The sequence below is a fragment of the Notothenia rossii genome, assembly GCF_949606895.1.
Source record: "Notothenia rossii genome assembly, chromosome: 5".
NCBI lineage: Eukaryota > Metazoa > Chordata > Actinopteri > Perciformes > Nototheniidae > Notothenia > Notothenia rossii.
The window spans coordinates 45217752-45230653 of NC_136903.1; the positions used below are offsets into that span (position 1 = coordinate 45217752).

A 12902-nucleotide genomic window follows, 5' to 3' on the forward strand; every position below is an offset into this window, starting at 1 on the left:
TTAAAAAAAAGCAGTTTTTAGTAGTAGAGCTCAAAACGGCAATTTTCCCTCTGAATTCATGCCCTTATGTCTTGTAAAACATACAAAATCCTGCATTAACATTTTTAATTGTAATTTTCAGGCAAGGTTAAGCATAAATGTAGTAAAAAAAAAAACCTGCAAGCTGCTCTTTAAGTATTTGAGTGAAAAAGGATTGATTGGAATAATTTAAAACACCGTAAACAGTGGTATAATTCCACAAGTGGTCATCGGATGATATGATGATACACACTCTTGTACAGTAGGGGGCGGTATGCACCTTAAAGTTGTTTGCAATCCGCCCCAAAACCGAGAGAAGAAGAAGAAGAAGAAGAACGATTATACATCCATGGAACGACCAGACACATGGCAGCAACTTTCCCTCTGCTTCATTCATTTCTCCTGTTCAACGGGTTAGTAGTGTTGTTAAGTGTAAGTATTAATATGTCTGCATGTAACTGCACTATAACTGTTCCACAGTAAGAGAGCGCTATAGGCGTAAGGAGGCGCAGCTATTGTAGCTGACGTCAGGTATCAGATATAAGGGATTGTTCCCTCCCCTTCTATCTCTCTCTCTCTAGCTCTCATGGAGAGCAGGTCAAGTGGTGCAATGCACATATGAAAATAAACCACGCCAGTTAAGGCTAAAGAAGACCTCGTCGTCATGACCAGTTTATTGCTATACATGTGACTCTGTCAACAGGTTATGGGCCCAGATCACGGAAGAGCGAAATAACGATAGCTAGTTTGCTGAAAAGTTTAGGCTAGTTTAGCGGCGGGAAAACCGCGGGACGCTAAAGCTAAGCTAACGGGCAGCTAAGCTACAATCAAAAGATGGCGACCAGAGGCAGAAGCAAGTGGCCCACGTTTGACGGAAGGGCAGAAGAATACGAGCTCTGGGAAGAGCGGATGTTGTGCCGTATGCACGGAGCGGGGCTGAAAAAGACAATTTTGACGGGCCTCACGGGAGAAATAACGGAGGCCGCGCGAGCCCTGGATACTAAGCTGAAAGCTGACGCATACTGCGAGCTAGCACCACTCCTAGACAACACGAGCTTGGGGCTGATATTCCGGGACACAAAGGACAAAGGCAGAGAGAGTCTAAAAGTGTTAAGAGAACACTACATCGGCAGAGGTAGGCCCCGGATTGTATCCCTATATATAACATTGACCGCACTGAAGAAAGCTAACTGAATACGTCATCAGGGCGGAGCAGATCATCACGGCGCTCAAGGGTGCAGGAGAAGCACCGAGCGATGGATTAATGATGGCGATGGTTATGAGGGGACTACCGGCGATGTATAAACCGTTCACACTGTTGGTGACGCACGGTTCAGCGGACATGTAGCTGGGGGAGTTCAAGGCCAAGTTGCGGAACTACGAGGCCTCAGAAGACTCAGACCCGGTCACCGAGGAGGCGGGAGAAAGGTTAATGAAAGCCCGGGCAGCGCCAAAGAAAAATACCGGACCCCCGACGGAGATGGCGTGTTGGCAATGTGGAGAAAAGGGTCACCGAAAAGATAATTGCACAAAAACAGTTTGGTGTAGTTTCTGTAAAACTTCAGGACACGCAGACAGAGTGTGTAGAAAGAAGCGCGAACAGAGCGCTCGGTACGAGCGCGTGCAAGATGGCGGCTGTGGACAAGATGGCGGCAGCGGTGGACGTGAGGCGGGTCAAGACGACGCCCGGAGAGCAGCGGGAAGAGAGGACTTCACCTTCGGGGCGCAGACAGCATACGCCAGCTGGTCAGCGCAGCAGCAGCAGGCACAAAGGAAGGGACTGATCGTGGACACAGGTGCGTCGTCCCACATTATCAACGACAGGAACCGATTCAAGAACTTTGACAGCACCTTCGAGCCGGAGAGACACAGCATGGAGCTGGCAGACGGGAAGCGCACTTTCGGGTTGGCGCACGGGAGAGGAGACGCACAGGTATGCCTCATAGACAGTGAGGGGCGCCGGTGTACAGTGACGTTGAAGAACGCCCTCTACATACCCTCGTTCCCCCAAGAACTATTTTCTGTAAAATATGCTACTGCAAATGGTGCCAAGGTGTTCTTCAATGAAGGTAACGATGTTCTTGTGGAGCCTGACGGTAGGAGATTTAACATTGAGGTGTACAAGAGAATGTATTATCTACAAACAGAATGTAATGAAAATGATGTGTGTAATGTCAGTCATGATATTCAGACATGGCATGAGATCATGGGTCATTGTAATTACGAGGATATACTGAAGCTGCAGGCGGTAACAGTAGGCATGCACATTAACGGTGAAAAGCATAGACCTAACAAAGAATGTGAAAAGGGAAAGTTCACTCAAATAAGGAACACAGGTCCCACAGAAAAAGTAAAGACACCACTTGAGGTAGTTAACACAGATCTAGCCGGTCCAGTAAATAATGAGTCCATAGGTGGCTTTAAATATATGTAGTCTTTCACAGATGTGTGTACAGGGGCAGTGTTTGTTTACTTTCTCAAAGCAAAGAGTGACGCACTTCAGGCCACAGAGAAATTCCTTGCAGATGTAGCTCCGTATGGCAGCGTAAAATGCCTGAGGTCCGACAACGGAACAGAGTTTACAAATAGAGAGTTTCAGTCACTGCAGAGAATGAAGAAGATCAGACACGAAACGTCCTGTCCTTACTCGCCGCACCAGAACGGGATAGCTGAGAGGGAAGGGCGCACTCTTTTGGAAATGGCTAAGTGTAAGCTAATAGACGGTAACGTACCTAAGAGTCTATGGCATTATGCGGTCCAAGAAGCAGCTTACACCAGAAATCGGTGTTTTAACAAGCACACGGGCACCACCCCATATACAGCACTGACAGGAAAAAGGTGTGATCTAGCCAGGATGCACAAGTTTGGGTCAGTGTGTTATGCTTACCAACAGGACAGAGGAAAACTCGAGTCCAGGTGTGAGAAAGGACTTTTTGTAGGGCATGACAAGGGCAGCCCCGCTTTTCTAGTCTATTATCCCGGTAAGGGGAAAGTGCAAAAGCACAGTTGAGTAAAGTTTGTCACAAAGACAACATGTGAGAACGAGACACAGACACAGGAGCCAGAGCTGGACTCCAGAGTAGGGTGTGAGAAAAGAGAGACGACACAGCCTAGTGTACTGAGCACAGACATGCAGACAGACGGTCAACAGACACCGGAGGATAATTGCGAGAAGCACCCTAGGGTGACGTCACGTGCCTCATGCAGTCGGAGATATCCCCCCCGGGAACATAAACCCCCAAAGTGTCTGAAAGACTATGCCCAGAGAGAAAGTGACGAGGATGACAGTACACTTACCAGCATAAGAGGACACATGGAAGAGGACACAGGACCGGCAGGACCCCCGGTAGGAGAGCAGTCGGCGGAATCCCCAACGCGACAGGACATGGAGTTGGCAGGACCCCCAGCGGAAGAGAAGTCGGCGGGACCTCCAACGTGGCAAGACATGGAGTTGGCAGGACCCCCGGCAGAAGAGCAGTCTGCGGGACCTCCAACGGGACCAGACATGGAGTTGGCAGGACCCCCGGCAGAAGGGCAGTCTGCGGGACCTCCAACGGCTCAGGACATGGGGTTGGCAGGACCCCCGGCAGAAGGGCAGTCTGCGGGACCTCCAACGACACTTGAGTGGGTTGGTTCGCCAACAGAACCCGAGGAGCTGGCGTCGGACGGACAGCCAACAGGAGACGAGGTGCTGGAGTCGGCCGGTATGCCGACAAGACACGGGGAGCTGGCGTCGGACGGACAGCCATCAGGACACGGGGAGCTGGCGTCCGACGGACAGCCAACCGGAGACGAGGTGCTGGAGTCGGCCGGTATGCTGACAGAACATGGGGAGCTGGCGTCGGACGGACAGCCAACAGGAGACGAGGTGCTGGAGTCGGCCGGTACGCCGACAGGACTCGAGGAGCTGGCGTCGGCCGATGAGTCAGCAGGTGACGAGGAGCCGGAGTCGGGACCATGGTTACTGGAGCCGGCACTGAAGCCGGGACCATGGCTGTAAGTTCCGGTTCTCGAGCCGGAAACATGGCTGTAAGGTTCGGTTCTGGAGCCGGCAACATGGCTGTAAGGTCCGGTTCTGGAGCCGGAACCATGGCTCTTGGGGCTTGAGCTACTAGCTTGGCCTTGCGACTCCTCCTCTTAGCAGCCGCCTGAATACTCCGTGGACCTCCATAAGCCAGACGAGTTCCAGAATATGACTCCTGGACAGGAGCAGGAACTGGGGCAGAAGCATGGGTTGACTGCAGACGGAACCCACCGAGGCGTATGGTGCCAGGTCGGGAATTGGGAGGCCGGGAGCTAGCAAGCCTGGGGCTAGCAGGCCGGGAATCACACACAGGGAGGATCTTTGAACTCCAGCCAGGTAAGAACTTCACCATACCTGGTTTCTCTCTAGCAATCTGGCGCGCCTCAGACAACACAGCCTCCCGCTGCTGAACTCCGGGTGCTCTCTTCCATCTATCCGAGCAGTTAGCCAAAAAAAAGGAAAAATGTAATAATTCCGACTCTAACGGATCTGCTGGGCCCATTTCTTGGTCGGTCTCTCTGTTAATTATCAATAGTCCTTGCAATTAACAGGGGAATTCCCAGATACATTTTCAGATAATGCAGTTAAAGTCCTGTTAATTAGTGATTCATGTCCAGCATGCATTAGTTAAGAAACGATAAGGGTGTGTGTTTTATTTGATTTCTTTGTTTTGTTCTTTCATGTGTGGGTACTAAATTGCTACAAACATTGTGGAGAAATGAGCTAAAACATGTTTTATTACTCTGTATGAACAGAGAGCAGTTCTGCATTCCAGTAGATTGGAAGAGCTGGGTGTCACGGTTTGTGAAACAAGCAGGACCCAAATGCAGATATAAACTGAAACTTCCTTTATTTCAAGGCTATGATCCATATAGACAATGACAAAACAGAACACTCACCGCATAACTAGTCAGGGAACAAGACGAACCGACCAAGACAGACAGACAACCCAGAACTTAAATACACACAAGACTCAATCACACAACAAGACACAGGTGAGGAGGGAGGAGAAAACACAGGGGCCCAGGTGAACATAATCAGACAATTAGACACACCAGGGAAACTAATGACAAGACAATAACCCAAAGGAAAACATGACATGGAAAACAGCAAAAACACCCAAACCTACAAAACTATAAACGTGACATAACATGAGAATCGTGACACTGGGGGAGGAGACATTCTTCTTAAAAGATCTCCAGCATGTCAAATATTAGGGAAGTCTACATGATAAATATATGTGTGTGTTTAATTACTTTGTATCAAGAATAGCAGTAATGTTTTCCTCGGTATTGTGGATATTAAGGTAACTCACATGTGATATTTGTATAATCCAACTATATCTTAAAAGATGCCAAGAGTAGGTGAAACGAAAGGTGCTTTAACAACTGAGGGGGGGAAGATGGCCACAGAGACAAAGAGCCATAAAGGAATATGTGTGTGTGCTGGCTGCAAGATGTGAAATAAGATAAGGAAACTTGTTATTTAGAGCAGGTTCGTTCCAGACACCAAAAGGTATCTGGTTTTCGTCAAACTGAAAGAGACTTTTTGTTTCCGGGTTTCTTCTGCTGTGTCGCGCTGATTGGGTACGACAGCCAATGTGTTGGTCTCTCCCAATGAGATGACCTCTGGGGGAAGCATTCACACACCTCCTCCTGTGTTTTTAGTATGAAAGCCTTTGTTTTCCTTTGGTTCGCTCTCTTCTTTTCTTCATACGGCCAAGGGGTAAGACCTCTCCCAGGAGAGGACCAGAGCAGGGGCACCCGAAGAGGGGCCCCTTTTGAATTGTTTTGTGATGTATTGTATGTTCCACCATTAAAGCAGATTATTGTTTAACCCTTATCCTGGTACTTTGACTTTTCCTTCTTGTAAAACAAACTCATAGAGGTACGCGCGGAGCAGAGGTTCTGCCTCAACAGTGTGCACACTTATCTAGTATCCTATCCATGTGTACCTGTTTTATTTGTGATGACCTCACACCCTCTAGGGGGGGGGGGTACTAGTATATATTTCAATCATCAAACATCCATTAGAATATGCTCACAAGCAATAACACATTCATTCAACTCCTCTCTCCTATCTTTATCTTACCTAGTCTGCATTCTTTCTTTTTTATTTATGCATATTTTACTAATCACTCCCCTTTCAAACTGTGTTTTTTTAGTTTTGTACTGACCTATATTGCACACAGTGGAATGATTTATTAACTCATTTTATATACAACTAATATTGCATGGATGGAAATATTTGTTTACAAAGATGACCAAACCGTTTGAGACCCACTGAGATAACTTAGACTAAAGTTTACAATCTAATCGCTCAGAGTCCTTTCCTTCCCTGATTTGATTTTATCTCTCAGTCCCACAGGAGAGACCTCTCCCTCTCCTTATTGTTGAAACAGCTTCTAATCTCCGTTAGCTCCGAGCTAGCACCAGATGCTAACAACAACCCCCATAACTCTCTCTCTCAAAGTCCGAAAGGAAAGAGCTCTCTCTCTCCTTATTGTTGAAACAGCTACTAATCTCCGTTAGCTCCGAGCTAGCACCAAATACTAACAACGTCTCTATCTATCGCACGCTCCTCCAGACACAGAGACAGAGAGAGAGAGACTCCACATGCATTTTATTTTAACAAACTTAGTAGTAATTATTGTCCTATATTTTTTCAGATTTCACAGCTGCCTGGGCCTAGCCGCAACAAGAACCTCCATCTGTACCTGCCCCCAGGTCAAGATCTACCGTGGCTCAAGGGCCTTCGCCAGAGCCATCACCACCAAGGACCAGAGGACCATCATCACTACAGTGGCCTCCATCTGCCACAAGATTAAGATACACCTCGGTACAAAGGCCTCCACCACAGCCATCACGATCAACCCAGCCAGCAAAGAAGTCTCGCCTAGCAGACGTACCTCCCACACAGCCACCAGCATCAACCTGGGACAATCACACCTACCTCCCTCCGACACAGCCACCAGCCACCAGCAGCCCATGCACCATCACCTACACAGCAGCCAGACCCCCTGTCCTGGAAGACAGACAAAGACCATGACACTGCTCCCCCTGTCTTTACATTTATAATGAATAGTTGGTTGAAAAGTTCTGATATTGTAAATATTGAGATTTTACAGTTTCTTATGTTAACATAAATTGTTGGTTGAAAAAAAAAGTTCTAATGCTCAATTTGTATTTGTACACATCACATGAACCTTGGTATGGAATATGAAGTCATGAATCAGTCCTGATGTAACTTTTCTGTGGTGAAAGCAGAGAGATGGAACTATTTTACACATGAATAACATTTCATCTATATAGGACTTTAGTTTAATTCATATCATTATTTCACTACTTTTGTAAACCAAATCTAAAACGCCCCAAAAAATAGATGAGATGAGTAAATGTGTTTTCACAAGAGTTAGGTTTTCCAAAAATCGGATTTCTCATTTTCAGCTAAGTATCTCATAAGACAGTACTCTAAGGTGAGTGACTTGCATCTCTAGCAAGACCAGAGAGTGTCCTGAATATTTTGATAAGTAACATATGGGGTGCCATGTTATAAGAAGTACATTAAAAAAGGTGATTTAAGGAGACGTCTACATATCGAGAAAATATCCTTATACTCCAGAGGGTTAAGGAAAAGGGTAAGGCAATTGTAATTTTTTATATATATATATATATTTTACATTGTTTTATTTAGTGATTATATTCAAAGGAAAATTAATACTTGGTCCCCTGAATCTGGAATAATATACAATTTACAGCAAAGCCTAAAAATGTCAAGAACTTTTCATCTACAGATTGCTTTGGTCTGGCTTTACTCTTCACTGATTGGTTACAGACACTTTAAACTTAGTGGCTATGGAAATCAGAAGGAAGAGCTCATTATCATATTAAAAAAAGCGCTTTTTTCGCGCATAAAACGCGCGAATAGTGGCACTTTAGTATCGAAAGCCTAAAGTGCCACTATTCGCCCGTTTAAAACGCGCGTTTTACGCGCGTTCTTGACGCGTAAAAAACGCGCTTTTTAATATGATAATGAGCCCCACCTTCTGTTTTGCATAGCCAGTACATTTAAAGTGTGTGCAACCAATCAGTGAAGAGTTAAGCCAGACTAAAGCAATCTGTTGATGAAAAGTTCCTGTAACTTACCCCATTGTGAGATTTAGATAGATAGAAAGAATAAAGAATAATCACAATAATTAAATCTAAATTAAACATGTACAGTAAATAATATAAAGTATAAACATATCTACAGTCACAATTTCATTATTGTTATTCATACTTTCTGTTATGTAGATTATGAATTTTCCCGTGCTTTCAGTTTCCATCCAGTAATATAATCACAATGCTATTTTGAGGGTGTGTTCAAAACAATCTATGTAATGCAACTTGCTGTACATACTGCTACACCTACTGTGCCGGAGCCGCTTCATCCAAAACAGTACTCCGGTTAGAGAGATGACACCGGACGGGAAATACAGTCAACTGGTACACACTGTGAATATGAGTGGGAAAAATGAGTGTAATAAATGATTTTTAGACAATAAGAAATATAAAGTTAACTCAACTAAAGTTGCTCAGTATTTTTGTATTGTCAATACTATTACTGCATAACTAATATCTCACATCTGAAGGTTTAAATAAAAGGCACCTTTAAATAAAGATTGGTCTTTCAATACATTAGCTGGTTGATTTTGTCTTTTCAATTGTTTATCTAAAATAAAGTAGCTATAACTGGTACTTATCGTTGGAAGATAGTCTGGTTATAATGCTGTTTGAAGGAGGCACACAGGTAAGAGCACTAACTAGCTAATGTATCTTAGCTTGAATTAAATGTATTTAACGTATAATGAAGTGACTGCAAATATATGTATCACAAACTTTATAACAACTTACATTTCAGTCCACAAATACACAGAATAAAGAATATATTCAGGTCAATGTAGAAAAATAAGAAATACTTTAGTCCCCTCTGTCTTCCTCTCATCAGTAGAGGAAAAGTGTGGATGAAAAGTGTGGACAAGATAGATATTAATTTCACTCCACAATTTCCTACCGTATTATTAAATAAGTCTGCACAGCTGAGGGGACACCTGTAACTCAATCCATGTGATTTATTCATTAAAAAATGTACCTTCAGAGTTAATCAAATGACAGCCACATTGTTACCTAAAGTGTCTCAAACACATTTAAGGAGTGCAATGCAACTGAAAGGTACACTAATAAAAGTAAAACAGTCAATTTCTTCAGATCAATCTGTATATTTTAACTCCAGAGCACATTTATATGAATGAAAAACAAGTTGTTCACACAACCAGCTTTGGCCTCTGAGGCAGCCATTACCTGATCTTAGAGATGTTAATAAGTACCACAGTTATTAGTTGCAGTAATATGTGCCGCTTCCAAACATCAAACTCTTAGAAAAAAGACTTGTCCTTATTATCTACTGCACACTTTTTTTTAAAGCAACACTGACAACTTGCGCATGTGAGACATGTAATCACTGAAAATGCTTAGACATGCATAACTTCTACAGTGAAAATCGGTCATACTGTAAGTGCAACTTCTGAACACAACACTTTTTCGCAAATGTTTTATAATGCATAATTATTATAAAACCTTGGTTTTAGAAACCTTACCATGTAACAATGGTAACTGAGTGAGTGCAACAAAGTGTCTACGCTGGGATGAACAGCTGGGTTCTCAGTCTATTCACTTTTGGGCTCATCTTTTTCCCCTCAAGCTCCATCAGGACTTTTTACACAACTTCAAAAGTGGATTGCAGTTCTTTCGGATATCTTAAGTTCAGTGCGTATGTGAGCCCGAAGAGCATGGCAAAAGCTGTCGCAACCGAGGGCAAGCCACTGAGGACCTCTGTTCCTTCGATGAGAACCTTGACGGCTTTGGGTCGATGAAACTGATCCTCTTTCCCAATGACAAAGATTGCCATTGTTGCCTGCTCCAGTTCTCCAGCCTCAGCGTCCTGCATATCATGCAAACAAAAGGGAAATGGATGAGGACAGCATAGTGTAGTTCAACCGGCCTGAGGCGCAAAGGTTTCCCCAAGTTTGCAGCTACCTTTTAAAAATACAAGATTATAGTGGATAGATGAAAAAAGGAAAGTTCTCAGTTCAGTCGGCCCAAGAGGAAAGCTCAGGAGGTCATCACAAATGACTAGCTTTCTAACCAAGCAGTTATTTGCATGCAGTACAAATATGTTATTTTTCTTTTATGAACAAACTTCTTGTGAGTGAGTGGGAGGTCTTACCTGGAATTCTTTGATGAACCTGTTGACCATCTAACAGGTTCACCCAGGTAGATCATTAGAGATTTGAGGATGCATTCTCTTCTGATGGCGATGTCCACAGTCTGAGTAAGAACAGTTTTATTTATTTATTTATATATATATATATATATATATATTATAAATCAAATGCAAAAAAAAGGAAGATTCAGCCACTGATCCCACAGATAAACTCATTCATAGATACCTCATCCAAAACCTGCAAGATCCCGGTGGTCTTCTGTTTCACAACTCCTACCCTGCTCCTGATGACCTGCAGCAGTTTGGTGGAGTGTTTGTCCAACTGCACCAAGAACTTTGTCTCCAATGGAGTTGTTGTTATGAACTCAGCATTTACCTAGAAAATATAAGCAGCATAGGAAACAAAAAACTCTGAGAATTTATAATACACATATTTTTTATAAAGAGCCAACGGTTTGATTAAAAGTACGACAAGTCAGCTTGTATGAATGTAACATTTAAATTAATCCACATATTTATTGTAAACCACCACCAAATAAAGACACCGAGAGTAATATATGTAAAGCTTATATTGTGATATATATTAAAAATAAAACGTCAACATATTTGCCTAGGCTGTATCAAGGGTTTCATCAAAATAATGACCTCTTCCATGTGAAAAAGTGCAGGCCACCGCTCCAAGAGGCCTTCAATGCTTGGCCTCTGATGCACTATTTATTGTCTTCGGTATCCAAACGCCTTCGCCATCTTTTCTTTTATTGATTGCCGGTTGTTTCTTTTCTGTTGTTCTGCCAAAAGGGAAATTGTCTCTTGCTCCAAGCTTTCTGGAGTCTCTCCAATCGGCAAGGACGGAAAATGGTTGGCCTCAGCTCGCCTGGCTCTCTTTAAATTCTTCGCAGGTTAGGACTCTTCTTGAGACTTGGTCTTCAACGAGTTCACAGCAAGCTCCGCAGATGATTTGAGCTTGGTGTCAGTCTCGATTGGTTCTTTGTGTACTCTGCATTTCCTCTCTGTAATTGACATTCTGTGTCATAGGAGAAGACCGGGATTGGAAACACTTTAGGCCACTGCTGTGTTTTTAATGATTCCGAGGAAGAGCCGCTAAGTAGTACTGTGTCATCTGTATTCACAGATCCAGAGGAGGAGTCTTCACTGTACAGTCCACTTGTAGGGGTACTATTTAATGGTATCTCAACTGGGTACAAGACCACAGTTGTAGAATCGGGGTCTAATTCGACAACTTTGATCACTGTTAAATCTTTAATCGCATGTGTAGATGTAAGATTAACAAATGTGTTCCCAAAATCAGTGTCTTTGTACTGTAGCCTTATGTAACCTTCTAATCCACATGAATTCTTGACCTCCTCAATGAGCTCTTCCATTGAGTTGGGAATCCCATTTCGAAGCTCCAGTCTGACGCTGTTGTGGTCGTTAAAGATGATCAACAATCGAACAGGTGGTCCAATATCAGCCATGGCGCTCTAAGAGAAAGAGAAAAATAGAGACATGTGAAGAGGGAATTAATGAAATGCAGGTGTACACTCAATACATTCTTTCTTTTCAAATTGCATTGTGTTGTACTTTACAAAGTATTACATACAAAGTTCATATATATATATATATATATATATATATATATATATATATATATATATCACAGCTTAAACATTAATTAATCATGATTAATCACCATTCGAACTATGTCCAAAATATGCCATTTCTTTATGTATATTGTTGTGGGAATGGAAAGATAAATCAAAGAAGGCGGATATATCCATTTAACATACAGTATGTATGTTTATTATAACATTGTTCTGTGTGTCAAAATGAAAGACAGCCCACACACCTATCAATCATCAAACCGTGGGGTCTTATTTATACTTATAATGTTGTATCGATGTATATAGAGGTGCAGTACAGCAAAAGTATTCTCCGTCAGGACTTCTTGCAAAAACACCACGCCGTAATCTTGATTCTGATTGGCCACAAGACATTATCAAAGAAGTTCTATTGAGAAGACGATCACGCCGTGACAAAAGTTTTCAAAACCGTTTCTAGTAGTGGTGCACGATAATTAGAAATTAGGAATTATGACGTCACCCCGATAAACCCGATAAAAGTATTAATAGCCCCGATAATATACAATATATTTTTTGGGTAAAAAAAAAGAAAAAAATACTGCGGTGTGGGTGGATTGGGATGAGGGGCACTTGTTTTTCACTCGGCTCCTCCCGTTTTGCCAGTACTGTGGTATTAGTGGTTTAGGAAGAGGGGAGTTTTTCCCAAATCCAGCGCTCCCTAACTCATGCCTGGCTGTGACGTAAATGGTGTGCGGCCGTGAAGCCAGGACAGTAGTTAGATAGTTCGCTTGCTATTTGTATTAACAAATGTAATGCAGAAGTTCCACGAGGAGGGAAAAAGGCAACGAGCTATAATACTTCCAACCTGATTAGTCACCTGAAACATCGCCATCGCTACGATGGTGTGTTAAAAGCGCACGAAGACGCCTGCGCTGCTAAACTAGCGGCGAATCCAAAGCCAGCTACAAAGGCACCGGGGCTTTTACCTATCGACGAGGCTTTTGAAAAAGGCAAGAAGT

The 12902-nt window shown here is 43.2% G+C and overlaps 1 protein-coding gene across 1 annotated transcript; it reads right to left on the minus strand.

Moving 5' to 3' along the window:
• Positions 1 to 9179: 9179 nt before the first annotated feature.
• LOC307041630 (uncharacterized protein) lies at positions 9180 to 11014 on the minus strand. Its single transcript, XM_079685085.1, has 3 exons — positions 10949 to 11014; positions 10530 to 10679; positions 9180 to 10021 (listed from the first exon to the last, which is right to left on the minus strand). The coding sequence occupies exons 1-3, from the start codon at positions 10955 to 10957 to the stop codon at positions 9797 to 9799; spliced, it is 384 nt and encodes a 127-aa protein (XP_079541211.1). The 5' UTR covers positions 10958 to 11014; the 3' UTR covers positions 9180 to 9796.
• Positions 11015 to 12902: the final 1888 nt, after the last annotated feature.